At 36.2% G+C, this 17,156-nt stretch overlaps 1 protein-coding gene across 1 annotated transcript in view; it reads left to right on the top strand.

Annotated features, from left to right (window-relative positions):
* The window catches only part of tasor2 (transcription activation suppressor family member 2), a 149,118-nt gene that overhangs the window by 103,941 nt on the left and 28,021 nt on the right, over positions 1-17,156 (top strand). The window contains exons 12-15 of the mRNA XM_051930910.1: positions 5,120-5,192; positions 9,610-9,681; positions 11,768-13,552; positions 16,196-16,904. Of these exons, the coding sequence (XP_051786870.1) occupies positions 5,120-5,192; positions 9,610-9,681; positions 11,768-13,552; positions 16,196-16,904 (2,639 nt within the window). The remainder of the gene's footprint in view (positions 1-5,119; positions 5,193-9,609; positions 9,682-11,767; positions 13,553-16,195; positions 16,905-17,156) is intronic.

The following is a 17,156-nucleotide window of genomic DNA, read 5'->3' as shown; positions in this document are numbered from 1 at the left end:
CCAAAAGTCTTGGCAATCATTGAGATGTTTCTTAGCAAAATTGAGACAAGCCCTAATGTTCTTTTTGCTTAACAGTGGTTTGCGTCTTGGAAATCTGCCATGCAGGCCGTTTTTGCCCAGTCTCTTTCTTATGGTGGAGTCGTGAACACTGACCTTAATTGAGGCAAGTGAGGCCTGCAGTTCTTTAGACGTTGTCCTGGGGTCTTTTGTGACCTCTCGGATGAGTCGTCTCTGCGCTCTTAGGGTAATTTTGGTCGGCCGGCCACTCCTGGGAAGGTTCACCATGTTCCATGTTTTTGCCATTTGTGGATAACGGCTCTCACTGTGGTTCGCTGGAGTCCCAAAGCTTTAGAAATGGCTTTATAACCTTTACCAGACTGATAGATCTCAATTACTTCTGTTCTCATTTGTTCCTGAATTTCTTTGGATCTTGGCATGATGTCTAGCTTTTGAGGTGCTTTTGGTCTACTTCTCTGTGTCAGGCAGCTCCTATTTAAGTGATTTCTTGATTGAAACAGGTGTGGCAGTAGTCAGGCCTGGGGGTGGCTACAGAAATTGAACTCAGGTGTGATACACCACAGTTAGGTTATTTTTTAACAAGGGGGCAATTACTTTTTCACACAGGGCCATGTAGGTTTGGATTTTTTTTCTCCCTAAATAATAAACACCATCATTTAAAAACTGCATTTTGTGTTTACTTGTGTTATATTTGACTAATGGTTAAATGTGTTTGATGATCAGAAACATTTTGTGTGACAAACATGCAAAAGAATAAGAAATCAGGAAGGGGGCAAATAGTTTTTCACACCACTGTATTTTTGAACTGCTGCATATGACGAAGATGTGCCATTTGGCTAGGAGCAGTTGAATTGCCACATGTAAGCATGACATTCCTATGGGCTCAGCTGTATTAATTTTGAGACAGATAGTTCTTTTAAATAGAAATGCTACATAGTGACAATGTTTAAACCGAAAGTCAGAATAAATATATGCCTTTAGTGAAAAATAAGTGTGCTAAATTGGGACAGTTTGGAATGAAGAAATGAATGTTAATTGCAAACTGTGTAATGTAGTGTTGAAATATCAAAGCACTACATCTGTGGTGTATTACATACAAATCAAACAAGACTGTTGCAAAGTCAAACTGTAGCAAAATACTGTATTGGCAGCACCAGTATGAAAAACAGTGAACAGTGGTTAGAAGAAATCATATAGGATGTTTACAATAATGAATCAAAATATGTTAACCATCAGCATGGTTGACAGAAAAAACTTTCAGCAACTAATTAGCCATTTTGAGTCAAGATAACACATTCCTTGTAGAAACATGAGATCTCTTGATTTGTGGCTCAGTATCCTCAAAAAAGCAGCTAATAAGTAAACTAAACATATTGCATGTATTGCATGATTGTGATTACTATGAGGCCACAAAAATGTCATTTGAGAGTGATCTAGTTATTTTTTTTCTATTGAGTTATTGATTTAAAGGGAGATCACATAAAATTCCCCACTGAAAAGCTTATTTTTCCCCATCTGACCCATAGAAGAGAGTACTAAATGTCATAAGAGCCAACACAAAGTCGACACCAAAATGCAGAAAATATAATGATAATTTCATATCTGGAAATGTTTTGTGTTTGAGGCAGGAGAATTTATTTCAGTAGGCGATTGCTTGAATCATGCTTATCATCTTAAATAAAAGGCAAAACACATTTGATAGGATTTCACTTTTGTCACTTTTATCCCATTGTTTAGTTAGCTCTGAAATAGGTCACATCATTGTTCTGAATCACACACTACTCTATCAGATGTAATTTGTAATTGTATAACTTGCAGATGATGAAATAATTGCTTTTTAATATCAATTCCTACCAGTTCTGATACAAGAGGCTTGATTAGACTTCTACATACAGTATGTCCATCCAAGCATTCATATGCATCTGCAATTACTGGTAAAGGACTAGGAGATGTGTGGAAAAACTGTACACCTGCAATACTAGCCACTTTTATAGCATGTATAAATCAAGGCAAGTTTAAAACAAAATGGCTATTTGACTTGTGTACACTGGTGATGAAACAGGTTGCTCCATTTGTTAATACCAAAGTAAAATTTTGTGTTTCAGTGTGTCAAAGCAGAAAGCTTGTAATACTGCATTAACAGAAATGCATTACCAAGCTGCACAGTTATTGCAATACAGGCAAAACAGCATACTAAATAAAAATATGTATATACCAAATTTATATATTTCCTTTTTGAAGGCTGACGAATGTCCATTACTGTAACTCCTATCATGACAAATTCTGTAAAACAACATGCAGTATACTATACAGTAAATCTGAACGGTATGTTGGCAAATGTAATGCAGTCTCTCAGTTCATTCTGTAATTCTTTATTTGTACACAGGCTAAGCAATAAAGTCTGATAATAAAAGATGAGTGACAACAGATCAACTTGAATCATGGATTAATGTAAAACTGTCAAGTCTGATATTACACAGAAAACTCTGATGTTGGGACAAATATGTAACAAAAATGGACATATAGTGCATCCGGAAAGTATTCACAGCGCATCACTTTTTCCACATTTTGTTATGTTACAGCCTTATTCCAAAATGGATTAAATTCATTTTTTTCCTCAGAATTCTACACACAACACCCCATAATAACAATGTGAAAAAGGTTTACTTGAGGTTTTTGCAAATTTATTAAAAATAAAAAAACTGAGAAATCACATGTACATAAGTATTCACAGCCTTTGCACAATACTTTGTCGATGCACCTTTGGCAGCAATTACAGCCTCAAGTCTTTTTGAATATGATGCCACAAGCTTGGCACACCTATCCTTGGCCAGTTTTGCCCATTCCTCTGTGCAGCACCTCTCAAGCTCCATCAGGTTGGATGGGAAGCGTCGGTGCACAGCCATTTTAAGATCTCTCCAGAGATGTTCAATCGGATTCAAGTCTGGGCTCTGGCTGGGCCACTCAAGGACATTCACAGAGTTGTCCTGAAGCCACTCCTTTGATATCTTGGTTGTGTACTTAGGGTTGTTGTCCCCAGTCTGAGGTCAAGAGCGCGCTGGAGCAGGTTTTCATCCAGGATTTCTCTGTACATTGCTGCAGTCATCTTTCCATTTATCCTGACTAGTCTCCCAGTCCCTGCCGCTGAAAAACATCCCCACAGCATGATGCTGCCACCACCATGCTTCACTGTAGGGATGGTATTGGCCTGGTGATGAGCGGTGCCTGGTTTCCTCCAAACGTGGCGCCTGGCATTCACACCAAAGAGTTCAATCTTTGTCTCATCAGACCAGAGAATTTTCTTTCTCATGGTCTGAGAGTCCTTCAGGTGCCTTTTGGCAAACTCCAGGCGGGCTGCCATGTGCCATTTACTAAGGAGTGGCTTCCGTCTGGCCACTGCACCATACAGGCTTGATTGGTGGATTGCTGCAGAGATGGTTGTCCTTCTGGAAGGTTCTTCTCTCTCCACAGAGGACCTCTGGAGGTCTGACAGAGTGACCATCGGGTTCTTGGTCACCTCCCTGACTAACGCCCTTCTCCCCCGATCGCTCAGTTTAGATGGCCGGCCAGCTCTAGGAAGAGTCCTGGTGGTTTCGAACTTCTTCCACTTACGGATGATGGAGGCCACTGTGCTCATTGGGACCTTCAAAGCAGCAGAAATTTTTCTGTAACTTTCCCCAGATATGTGCCTCGAGACAATCCTGTCTTGGAGGTCTACAGACAATTTCTTTGCCTTCATGCTTGGTTTGAGCTCAGAGGCAACCCCATATTCCATTCTATTCTCTGTTCCCTGAGCCGACCCAAGGTCAGAGTCCAAAGCTGAGGCTCGCAGCAGCCACACACCACGACATATTATTCATTTTGGTTCATTCGTGTGAATATTGGAAGTTTACAGCAATACAGTTTTGTCCTTTTTACTCCTCTTTGAAAAAATGTGGAAAAGCAAAGAAGCATGTTTTGTTTCAAGGCAATTTTGTACTTTCCTGTTCTTGCTTCCAGCTGGCTCTGTTGAATCCATCATGTGTATTGCCCACACAAGGGACAGTCAACAAATAAGAGAACTAGTGTCCTTCACTTGAACCATGCAGTGCCAAAATATAGCGTCTAAAATTAATTGACTTCCAGTTTGGTCCATCTCTGAAATTCAAAGGGCATGTTTTTATTAAGCCAGTAATTATGCCTCTCAAAGTGGCAGTATTCATTAAGTTGTTATGTGTTTTTTTTTAAATGTCTGGCTTCTTGCAATACTGATCCTATTTTTAAACCTCTCCATTCATCTAAGAAAGTGTACATCTTGTACAATTGACAGTACATCAGATTTATCCTTTTAAACATAATTGCTCTCTTCTTCAAAAATGAACAAGATAGAAGGGACTAAATTCGATTTAAACAGCTTCATGTCAAATGCCAAGTGAAACTCCTCAGTATAACCTGGTAATTTAATTTACCAGAGAGAACACTCTGATTTCGCCCAAGCCTAGATTTCTCTTTTCAGGTTGTTTCATTAAATGTCATTATATTTTTAATTGTTTTATTTGCTTTGCTGTAATTTCTTTTATAATACACCAATAATACATTTTAACTTACGTAACAGCTAGTTGTCTATCTATTGAACTGCTTTTTCTATCTCTGCAGTATTTGTGAGCAAAACTTCTTTTTTTTCTCTAGTAATTACATTTATGGTATGAATGTACTACATTGGTGACCGTTTACAACACATAACATTAGACACTAAGAATGTGTTACAAATTCATTGTGTGATTAAGAGTAGCATTTGGCCAAAACTTGACCTGACACTCACTTAGATAAAGTATTTTTGAAAATGTTACGTACATCATTTTAAGGCTATTTATGGTCTTCAGCTAAAGATGCTGAGGCTGTGGCAGTTTTACTGGTTATTATAGTTTGTGAAAGATCATGGCCTAAGCATATTACATCATAATTAAGTATAATACATGGAAGCTTTACATTGTTGATTATCAGCCTAAACATATTTAAAAATGTCTGTAATGTTTGAACTTCACATAAGAGATGTTAATACTGTGAGTAAGAATAATGTGAATGTTTTCTTAGAATGTCTAATTTGTAATTATTTTTCCAGGCACTTGTTAGCAGTTTAAATGATAATGGCATACTTGTATTATTGACATCTTCAGCGTTGAATGCTTACAAAGGTAAGAAATGTAATAATTAATATATGCAAAAAATATGGAACAAATGTCTAATTATTCCACTTGTAGAGTAAATAGGATTTAACTGGTGATAGAATTTTAAGTACAGTATGTAGTTTTACAAGCAGTGATGATCTTCTCGTAAAAATGTTTTACTATGAAGGAGAATTAATGTGCATTTTTAAAATGAAAGGTCTGTTTACTAAATACTGTTTTTTATGGTAGGAAACACTGGGCGGTTGCCGTACTAGCAGACTACTTAGTATGGTAAAAAGATGTATGACAATCCTCAGGTTTACATACTGTTTCAGTGACCGACGGAACAAGATCAATACCAATTCCCAAACTGCAGCTAATCTTGTTTTTACTTTGTGTTTCTCCTTGGTTTGCTTTGCTAGCCATCTGATTTTACCAGTCAATGGTGGCGTAGGAGCAATTAACGTATTGCCCTGTCTCAGTTAACAGTGTACAGCTGCACATTCCTCTCTATTTAAAGGGACAGAACACAAGGGTTAAAGTACATCCTGATGTAGCTTAATATTTTCATAATTTTTTTAATAAGTTTACATTTTCTCTGTGATCCCGATTAGGAAAAGTGGGTTTGAAGATGGATATATGGATAAATCTACCATCAGGGTGTTCTTGGTGGAGCATGTCTACCTAGTGCCCTGGTTGGCAAGGGATCTTGGCATATGCAAGAAAGAAAATAATGCCAGCATTTTTCTGTTTCTGTTTTTACCTTTTGCTCTTCCATGTAACACATGTATGCGGTTATTTATACATTATATCAACCCTGCACACTCAAATCTCCAAGAGGGATCTTCCCCTAACCCAACCCCCATCCCACTCCCCCAAAGGCTCTTTTTATTTCTTTATGTGATGTTCGTAGAGTATAGATATGTGGATCTGACACCCTGAAGCCTATGGGGGTCTTAATCTGGTCGTCTTGTAACTTATTTCCCAGTTGTTTAGATAATACAGAAAAACTGATGCTTGTCAATCATTATGTACACATGCTTTTCCTAACAGTCAAATTAAAAAGTCAGCAAAGCATGTAAAATACCTAGTCAAAGGCAGACAGTATTTGTAAAGAATGTCTCATTGCATTTCAGTCTTCATTGTAGAGCACAAGTTCTACATAATATATATATTGTGAGAAATCTCATATGAAATTTATAGGATACCAGCAAAGATGTCTCCATGAAAGTCCAAAAGAGTACAGCATGGAAGAAACTAACAGCATCCTTTCAGTGCACACTTCCAAACTGGCAGCTGAGTTAATTTCTTAATTAGGGGCAGAGACTCTGCGTTTTATTACTGAATATTAATGGTTAAATGTGTCTTGATCTGTATTTTTCTTATATTACGCAATATAAATATGGCCATGTATCACTTGTCTTTTTTTGTGGGATAAAGTTAAATTTATTTGATTCAGTATCACGTTATACTTCAGTACAGTTATAAATTGAATATTTTTTGCTTTTTCATGTCCGTAAATGCATGCAATATTCATTTTGTAGCATTATCCACCATACTATGTCTGCTAAATCTGCTCACAAGATGGTTTAAGTACACAACTTTGTTTCCCTTTTCCAACTCACAGAAGCACACTGCAACTGCACTTAATCTTGGTCCTCGCCCGATGCTACTCTGCATCTTTGGGGAACACTACAGCTGTGCTAAACCCAAAAGTTAGAGTTGTTAATGTAAATATGTATTAAGACCAGAACAGCATGGGATCACCCCAAGCTCATAGAACACAGCAACTGACCCACTGAGTCTTAGAATATATTGTAAGAGTGAATCTAACCCTGTAATAATACGTGCATGTGTTTATTCCTTTATACAGTTTCACACTCTTGGTCCAATCTCTGTGTTTGTTCTTTACACAATTTCACACACTTGATCATATCTGTATTTGTTCTTTATATACTTTCATGTACTTGGTCCAACACCAAGTTTTACACACATTTCTCAGCTTTGTCAGAAGAAGACCATAGACTTCTTTAGAACCCAAAAATTTGACCCTGTGGGAACTTTCGAAGTTTCCTTTTTACTACAATGAGTTTTAAGGACCGTGCCACCTGGTGGCTCAGAGAAATATATTAAAAAAGTTTTCCGTTGTGTCCGCATTATTGAGCCTTGGCCACTCCCCTCTGCACCATTCACCCAATCATTATTCCTACTCTCTCTGTCCCACCATGTGACACTCTCAGTTCTAACTCGCCCATCAACACAGTCAGTTACAATGGTAATTACAGTAAAGCTAATTATCTATTCAAGAATGTCAAATTTTAGATCATGATAGAAAAAGAGCAGCAAGAGCTGTCAAAAAAACAAAATGAGCAGAAAATAGCTGCATATAATAAAAATCAAGAACAAAGAGAACGTCCAATAACCAAAAAAGAGAAACCTATCCTGAACAATATGCAAACAGAAATGCAAAAAAGTAACGTTTATAGAATGTAAGTTAGAGGATAAAGTAATTCATAATATTGTTTTTTGATAAGGAGTTAATGTAATTTAATTTTTTATTTACTTTTTATTACATTTTATTACGTTTTCCTTTTTTACTTTACTTTTACTATGTTTTATTATTTTTTGGCATTTAAAATAGACAGTTGTACTGAAATGCTCAATAACTGATTTTCTATCTATAATAACTAAGGACCAAACCGTCTTCCTCCTTCATGCCCTGCATACTCTTCTACATATAATCGCTTTCTCTAAAGGAGGTGCATCCTGATGCCCTTCCGTCAGCTCTGTGGCAAGATAGTGGGTGTCCAAAACTTATCCCTGGGGATTGGCGAAGCTAACGAGGGGTCGGAGCCACCTAGTAGTAATAATGTGCATTTTTTTTAATCTGTGCTGTTTCTTACAGAGTTAATCTTTATGGCCACTATATAGTGTTCAGTATAAGCACTGCTTTGGCCATTTATTATTTTGGGCCATGGTTATAGCAACAGGTTTATTTGATTTTTGGATAACTATTAAATTAACTTTTTTTTTATATTACAACCAAAACGTCTGGCACTCTTATGCAGAAAAGAACATCACAAATAATTTCTTTGATCAAGTGCTATATCGTTTAAGTAGGTTACAGTTTAAGTAGGTGAACAAAAATAAATTAAATTTGCAGAACACATTTTTAATAGGCAGTTGCAATTCAATAAAATTTGAATCTGGGTTTGTTTAAAGGCAGTCACCTTTAAATTGGATACCGATTAAAACACCACTCAGAAAATTTAAATGTTAATTGAGAAAGTAAGGCTAAACAGTATGATTCAGCATTGGTAAACATATGATTGAACGTAGTCTTGTAAAATTTGACATGGTTGTATGGAATGATGTTTTATTTTAGTAAATTCAATAAAATGTTTTATAAAAGAAAGAAAAAAGAAACATTATAAATGGCGATGGAATTCATGTGTGCAGAATGATAAAATGATAGAAATTTTTGTGTTGACATGCTACGAGAGACGGGAGAAAAAGTGAAATGTAAGAATGAGGATGAAATGTGTATTTTATTTTGTTGGCTTTTACACATCGGTACTGTTCATTTGAGCATTGGAATGAGCAAAATAAGTGAACTTAGTGATTTTGAAAGTGACGTGATAGTTGATGTAAGTGTGTCAGTTCTGGCATCTCCCAAATGACTGTTGTCATAGGGTTTGATCCAAAATTGTTTGAATGGATTACTGAGAATGAAGGAAAAAGTTATCAGTTATAGGAATCCTATGAATGAAAGCAGCTTTCATGGCTGTAGTTTATCAATACTCTTTTGGGCAATTTCAGAATGATAATGCACCATTGGCATGTATCATACTGAACCATTCTGGAAACATGGCATGACCCTCTTGGGCACCTTTTCATGAGGTGGAAAGGGCTGTTCACAGTAAGACTGTGTAGCCTTCTGATTTGCAGAAAACTCTCAGTACTATTTGCATGGTATAATATTTATGAAAAATACAATCCCACATCTTGTAGAATCCATGCCCAGACTAATTTGTGCTGTTGTAATGGTAAAAGGAGGCATACTATATTAGAGAAGTGTACTTTAAATAAAGTGCCAGCACCCGTGTGTGTATGAATGTATGCATGTAATCACTGTATTTATGACACCTGCAGACAGTATATCTATCACCTTGAAATCTAAGCCAGTAGTGCTGGACCTGGTGCATTGCAATTGGCTGGAACCATATTGTAGTCACCTGAATTACATATATATCAAGTTAACTTCAAATTAAATTACCTGAGTTAGGGTTAGGGTAAATAAAGCTAAATCAAACAGCATTAAAAAGTATGCATTGCATTTAAATTTTGAGATAGTATGCCATATATTTTAATACATTTTATAGCCTTCTAACTACAAATATTTATTCATATTTTTTAACTTGATCTCTTTGAATTTTCCTTTTAGAACAAAAATATGAAAAAGATCTCATGCTGTATGCCATTTTTATATTCCCTGCTTCAAGAGCAATTCAGAAAGGTATTTATTTTGCTAAGCAATGTATATATTAAGAATAAAATTGTATTAACTTGAATACCCTGATTACAGTAATTGAAATAAAAGGTATGGAATTTAGTTGTCTTCCTTAAAATGTGCACCCCACCTGCAATTGATTTTGTGATCCTAAGCAACTCACTTAACCTGCCCATACTTCCATCTCTAGAAAATACCTTTCAACTGTTGTAATGTATCCTAATTTTTAGGTCATAATGGATAAAGGTGTACAGTGGGTACGGAAAGTATTGAGACCCCCTTCAATTTTTCACTCTTTGTCATATTGCAGCCATTTGCTAAAATCATTTAAATTAATTTTTTCCCTCATTAATGTACACACAGCACCCCCATATTGACAGACAAAAAAAAGAATTTTTGAAATTGTTGCAGATTTATTAAAAAAGAAAAACTGAAATATCACATGGTCCTAAGTATTCAGACCCTTTGCTCAGTATTTAGTAGAAGCACCCTTTTGAGCTAATACAGCCATGAGTCTTCTTGGGAAAGATGCAACAAGTTTTTCACACCTGGATTTGGGGATCCTCTGCCATTCCTCCTTGCAGATCCTCTCCAGTTCTGTCAGGTTGGATGGTAAACGTTGGTGGACAGCCATTTTTAGGTCTCTCCAGAGGTGCTCAATTGGGTTTAAGTCAGGGCTCTGGCTGGGCCATTCAAGAACAGTCACAGAGTTGTTGTGAAGCCACTCCTTCGTTATTTTAGCTGTGTGCTTAGGGTCATTGTCTTGTTGGAAGGTAAACCTTCGGCCCAGTCTGAGGTCCTTAGCACTCTGGAGAAGGTTTTTGTCCAGGATATCCCTGTACTTGGCCGCATTCATCTGTCCCTCGATTGCAACCAGTCATCCTGTCCCTGCAGCTGAAAAACACCCCCACAGCATGATGCTGCCACCACCATGCTTCACTGTGGGGGACTGTATTGGACAAGTGATGAGCAGTGCCTGGTTGTCTCCACACATACCGCTTAGAATTAAGGCCAAAAAGTTCTATCTTGGTCTCATCAGACCAGAGAATCTTATTTCTCACCATCTCAGAGTCCTTCAGGTGTCTTTTAGCAAACTCCATGCGAGCTGTCATGTGTCTTGCTCTGAGGTATGTGTGGAGACAACCAGGCACTGCTCATCACTTGTCCAATACAGTCCCCACAGTGAAGCATGGCGATGGCAGCATCATGCTGTGGGGGTGTTTTTCAGCAGCAGGGACAGGACGAGTGGTTGCAATCGAGGGAAAGATGAATGCGGCCAAGTACAGGGATATCCTGGACAAAAACCTTCTCCAGAGTGCTAAGGACCTCAGACTGGGCCTAAGGTTTACCTTTTAACAAGACAATGACTCTAAGCACACAGCTAAAATAACGAAGGAGTGGCTTCACAACAACTCTGTGACTGTTCTTGAATGGCCCAGCCAGAGCCCTGACTTAAACCCAATTGAGCATCTCTGGAGAGACCTAAAAATGGCTGTCCACCAACGTTTACCATCCAACCTGACAGAACTGGAGAGGATCTGCAAGGAGGAATGGCAGAGGATCCCCAAATCCAGGTGTGAAAAACTTGTTGCATCTTTCCCAAGAAGACTCATGGCTATATTAGCTCAAAAGGGTGCTTCTACTAAATACTGAGAAAAGGGTCTGAATACTTAGGACCATGTGATATTTCAGTTTTTCTTTTTTAATAAATCTGCAACAATTTCAAAAATTCTTTTTTTTGTCTGTCAATATAGGGTGCTGTGTGTACATTAATGAGGGAAAAAATTAATTGAAATGATTTTAGCAAATGGCTGCAATATGACAGAGTGAAAAATTGAAGGGTCTGAATACTTTCCGTACCCACTGTATAAAGTAAGGCACCAAGTATGTTTATATGTTCTATTCATATATTGTGAAATTTTCATTATTGGTACCAATGTTTGTCATAGATCTCTCTCTTCTTTTGGAAGTATTTAACATGTTTACATTATTATTCTAAAGTAAGTAATATGTACATTTTATTTTTTTCATAAAGGAGTTACTGTATTTTATACTTGACATTTTTAAGTGGCTTTCTTTTTTCTTTTTTCAGATTTGAATTCTTCATGTTTTTTACAGAATTCAGGGAGTGAAATATGCCCTAATGTAAATCAAATTCTGCCAGCCCTTAAATATGCATTAAGGAAATCTGCAGAATACTGCCATCATCAAGGAAGTTCTCTCTGTGAGTCACTGGAATACCATTTACAAAACTATATGGCAGTAACAGAAGAACCACTGTCTTCTGCATGTATAAAAGAAAACTTTTTTGCTGAGCAGTGTGATATTTCTCCAGTTCAAGATCAACTTTATAAGTCAGTGAAATGTCCAGAAGTTGCTATTTCACATTTAGAATCTTACTTTCGTGATCCCCATGGGTACCATTTTCCTGTATCAAAAGTTAGTGATTTATGCCAACAGATCAGTTCTGACAACAAAAATGATTGTACAAATAGCTTCTTTTCTCATGTTAAGTCATCAGAGACTACAGGGAACGCAGAATATTCCATTAATGTTCACAAATGGACATTAAGAAAAGAAGTTGATATTCATAACGGTAGTTTTAACACTGTTCAGGATATACAGCCGCCAAACATCAAGCAGAACCTTAATGTATGTACTAATGCAGGAAAAATAACAGAAGAAATGCTAAGCAGTGAATGTAATAGGATTCAACAAAACATGGTAGATCCTTCTGATGATATTGTCTTGAATCAGGATGAAGAGGTAGATTTTGGAATGGATTTGACAGAAAGATGCAACAGTGCTGAGGACTGCAGCAACCTGTTAGTGCCAACAGTTCCACATGCTGCAGCAAGTAGTGTGCCTCTCAGAAAATCAGTAAAAGGTTGCAGTCTACAGAATGAAAAGTCAATGGCAGCTGTTGATGGTTCTTTATCTGCTAGTTTAAGAAGCAATAAAATAATCAAAAAACGTTATCAAAAAAGCAATAGAAATGTTGAAAAAAATCTAGAAAATACAGCTGTCGGAGAACCTCATAGTTCTGTCTCTGTTACTGAATTGTGTCAACCTAAAAAAAAGGTTAAAAATGATTGTTTTAAATTAAAGTTAAAAGAAATTACCACTAAATGTGGAAAAGTTTTTGTGCCACATGGCTCAAAACTATTTGAAAATAATTCTAATTCCTTAAAGCAAACAAAAGAAATAGAAAATGATTCTAATTTAAATTTGAAACAACAAAAATCTATAATCGCAAGTGAAATTCTGCCAAGAACTGGGGATATTTTACTAGATCCAGATATTGCACAACGTTCAGCGAATGATGATGTAGAGAAAGAAAGTGGTACCAGTGAGGCAGACCTTAGGGGTCATGGACACTACCAGGAACCTAAAGAACTTAAGTCATATCAAAGATTTAATGGTGCTATTCTTAATGAGAGTTGTTGTGGAAAAAGAAAGAGGCCACCAATTCATGCAAAACACAAAGCTCCTGTCATAGATGGAAAACTGAATACTTTGCAGAGGAAAGCAAAACATAAAATGAAAATGCAGTCAAGTAATATTACGTTACAATGTGAAAACACCATCCTTCCACACAATGCAAATATATTAAACAACAGTAAAGATGCAGCAAGGCTGTCAAAAAAGCAAATGGAGGTGCAGTCAAAATCCTCTGAGAGGAAAAGAAGAGCTGGAGCAGCTCATCCTAATTCACAATCTGCCATTGGCCTGAACAGTGGCACAGAAGAAATTACAGATTCTTTGTACTCGCGTGACTGTGACATAAACACTCACCTAAAAAAACAAAAGGTGGTAAAAACAACAAAGGGAAGTGTAAACAATAAGAACAGGAAAGTGGAGTATATAAAGGAAAAAGGTATGTATTTTAAAAATTCAATTGTACTGTCTCAATTTTAAGTTCCCATAATAAATGAGACAAATTTTATAATGAAAACTTCTAATGTATAGCAAAGCAATGTTTGTAGCTGCTGTTTTAACTTGATACTTGGTGTCATTGACTGTTGGCAAGTCCGCCCAAAGGCAGATTTGTTCATGGTTTATTAATGTTATCAATTTTGTAGCGAAGACTTCTGTTTTTTTTTTTTGTGTGTGTGTGTGCCAAAAAATTCTGTGTATAAACTGAGCAATACATACAGTACCTAAATATTTTTGTTGCTCATTTAGTTAGGTGAAGCTTTTAGTTAGAATGATATCCATACTTCATTTTCATCAAAAGTATATATGTCCTTAGATAGAAAAATAAGCATTTCTTAATGTGTAAGCTAATAGAATGGAAAATTATGTAAAACGTTTTGCACCTTTAACATACAACCACTATTTAAGTGATAAACAAATGAATTAGTCGGAAAATAATTCAAAATAAGCTTTTAATACCTTGACTGAGTGGAAGCAACATTTGTTTTAATTAAGAAAGATTACAGTGTGTTTGAATATATGTCCATTAATTTGTACACCTTTTTTTGCAATTTTTTGGTGCTCCTCTTTGTAAAAGAGTTTAAACTTCCAAGCTATAACCCATTATAAAAACGTCAAGCTATATATATATATATATATATATATTTTTTTTTTTTTTTTTAAATAGGATTAAGTTTCTGAGTTTCACTGGACATCCCAGGGCATTAATTTTTCTTTTAAACCATTCGTTGGTTAAGTTTGCAATATCCTATGAATTATCATAATAAAAAATGAAATTATTTTTATATGAAGGTTTTTTACTAAGGCAGTAAGGTCTATGGCATGATATTAAACATTTATTCATTTCCCCCTGTATCCTGATCGGAATCCATATCGCCTGTGACGAGAATCTACTGCTTTTGTACTTGATGCTGATTACTGTGTTATTTCTGTTGTGTCTATCACAGTATAACTGTTGGTTTTAATGCCAACTAGGTCTATTAGAAATTGCTCCTGACTTACTACCTTTTTTCTGTTATTTTCTTTATTTTTATATAGCATTATTGACTTGCTGCAGGCACTGTGACAAGTCCTGTGACAAGTTCTCTGGTTAAATGCAAATAAAAGCTTACTTAATTACATAATGATTGCATAAAGACACAAAGTAGTTTGAAACTGATTAACATAAATGGAGGCAAGCACTGTCTGTCTGTTAATTAATTGTTGAACTTTGGCCATTTGACCAAACCTATTGCTCTGCTACCCCTGCCCACAGTTCAAACCGTTGGAGAATATGAAAGATATTTATAAAATGATGGTAGTGGCCAGTCATTAAAGTGGTTGTTCTTCTTTTGGTATCTTCCCTAGTCGTCCTTCTTCATGTTCAGTCACTAGTCTGGAGGAATGTACCGATTGTTGCAATGTTCTGGCGGTGTCATATTTCTTCTGTTTCTTAATAGTGATCTTTGTAGTATTCTGTGATTTTTGCAGTGTTTTTGAAAATTTTATATTAATAAATCTCTTTCCAAAGCTGTACTTTCAACAATAAGATTCGAAGGAGTTTTGTTAACTCCTTGTGGACAATGAATGTCTCTACACAAGAAGTATTCAGGGAATTAGTAGAACAGCAGCTGACTTTGGAGCTAAACAGAGTCCTTCAAGGTGATAATACCAGCAGATTACCAGCCTGTACGTGATTTACAGTGTGATTGGTTAAATTTGAACACATTTACGACAACATGCACACATATGCAACCAAAGCTTTAAATGTTTATTTTTAATTTTTTTTCCTAAAAATGATCCATTTGTTTTTTTAATTAAGCTGTTATTGGCAATAAGACCTTAGGAGATGTTAAGCATTTTGATTTCAGACTTTAAATAAAAAGTGAAATTTCAATGAATCTGTGCACACTGGTAGAATCCGCTGTATATTGCATACAGCAATATGTATATTCTTTTACCGTTTCTTTATGCAGAATGACATTTCCCACATATTCTCTCTTAATAGCACAGTTTGGCATGTGTTATTTTTGTTGCTTTAGTGTAAAGGACAACTTTTCCCTCTCCTTTATTTTATTATAAAATTATGTAAGAGTTCTTCGTCACTGTATTGTTGGGAAACCCCAAAAGACAAATTCTCTCCTGGCAAAGTGAAATGCTGAATGATTTATGGGCAATGTGCACCATTTGTACATCTACTTCCAAAGCATTTTTTATCTTGGATTTAAGAAGTATTAAAATCTGTCCCATCAGCAATAATTGCAAATACTTGAGAATCGGGGAAACTGATTTGTCCAAGTTTATAAAGTCCAACATGTGTATGTGTAGTAAGCTACTGTTACTTCTAGAGCATGTTTCTGCCTTGCAAATTTTCTAGAATCAGCATATTTATAACAATAGCATAACTAAAGTAAAAGGCCAAAATTAGAAAAACTTTGAAGATGTCATATTTAAGTGAAACACAAGGTAAAACAAGTTTGCAAAAAATGTTGGCCTTAATATAAGCAGATGCACTATTTTATAAGGCTCATGTTGCAATGCAGATTTTTACATATCTATTAAATATGCAGATACATCTTTTTAAAATATTGTTTCTATGTTACAGGTTTGGGGCTTTCAAAAAAATCACATGATCCCAGAAAACTTGATTATAGACAACCATTATCTAGAAAAAGTGCTTCCAAAAGTGACACCACTGTAGATGAAGGTGGTGGCGTTTGTCATTCTTCAGATGCACTTAACCTCTTGGCAGATTTAGCTCTTAGCTCAAGTAGCAGAAGTACTAATAATGCAGAAAATTTGCAGAAAAACACCTTACCTTGTGACTGCCAACTAAAGTATAGTAAAGACTCGTATGAAAGCAGTTTAACAAGTGAAGAAATGAACAGTTCTACAAAAAACTGTGTCGAAGAATCTGGCAAGAATGAAAGACCTCTCACACTGTATTTAGAGGATGGGCATCATGAGACTTTATTGCCCTCTCCTGTTGATATCTGGAAGGAGCACTGCTATAGCTTACCTCCACAGATGCCAGCATTGATTTCCTCAGGCATTACAGAGTTACCACAACAAAATACTGAAAGCTCCTGTGAGCATGATTTGGATGGTGGACTTACTTGTCAAGAAGATGTTTCCTTTTCACAAAGTACAAAGGAAAAAAATTTCAGTGGAAAGTTTTGCCAGTCACGGATTTTCTTTAAAGAGAATGGAACATATAAGGTGAAGCGAGAATGGAATGAAGCATATGATTTTGCCTTAGATAGCAAATATACTAATGAAACCTTGGATAAAACTGTGTGCCGTGCTCTCCATGGGTAAGTGCTCCTACTTCTATGGCTAAATGTTCATATATTTACCCTCATGTATACCAATCAAGTACTGAGAAAGTTCAAGTGCCCTTTAAGGCGTTACGGTACATAGGAATCTGGTAAAGCCCATTTCTTCTATATGGCACAGGTTATAGCTGTAAGCTACTAGGTACACATAACACTTTTTTGCCAATGGGAAAAGGGTATGCATTTGGTCAACACTGCAATTTATCTCCCAGTGAAACCTGACAAAAATCA

Source organism: Erpetoichthys calabaricus, chromosome 1 (genome assembly GCF_900747795.2).
Source record: "Erpetoichthys calabaricus chromosome 1, fErpCal1.3, whole genome shotgun sequence".
NCBI classification, from domain to species: Eukaryota; Metazoa; Chordata; class Cladistia; order Polypteriformes; family Polypteridae; genus Erpetoichthys; species Erpetoichthys calabaricus.
Note: the sequence above shows the minus strand (reverse complement) of the source record. Positions and strands in the feature narration are given on the sequence as shown.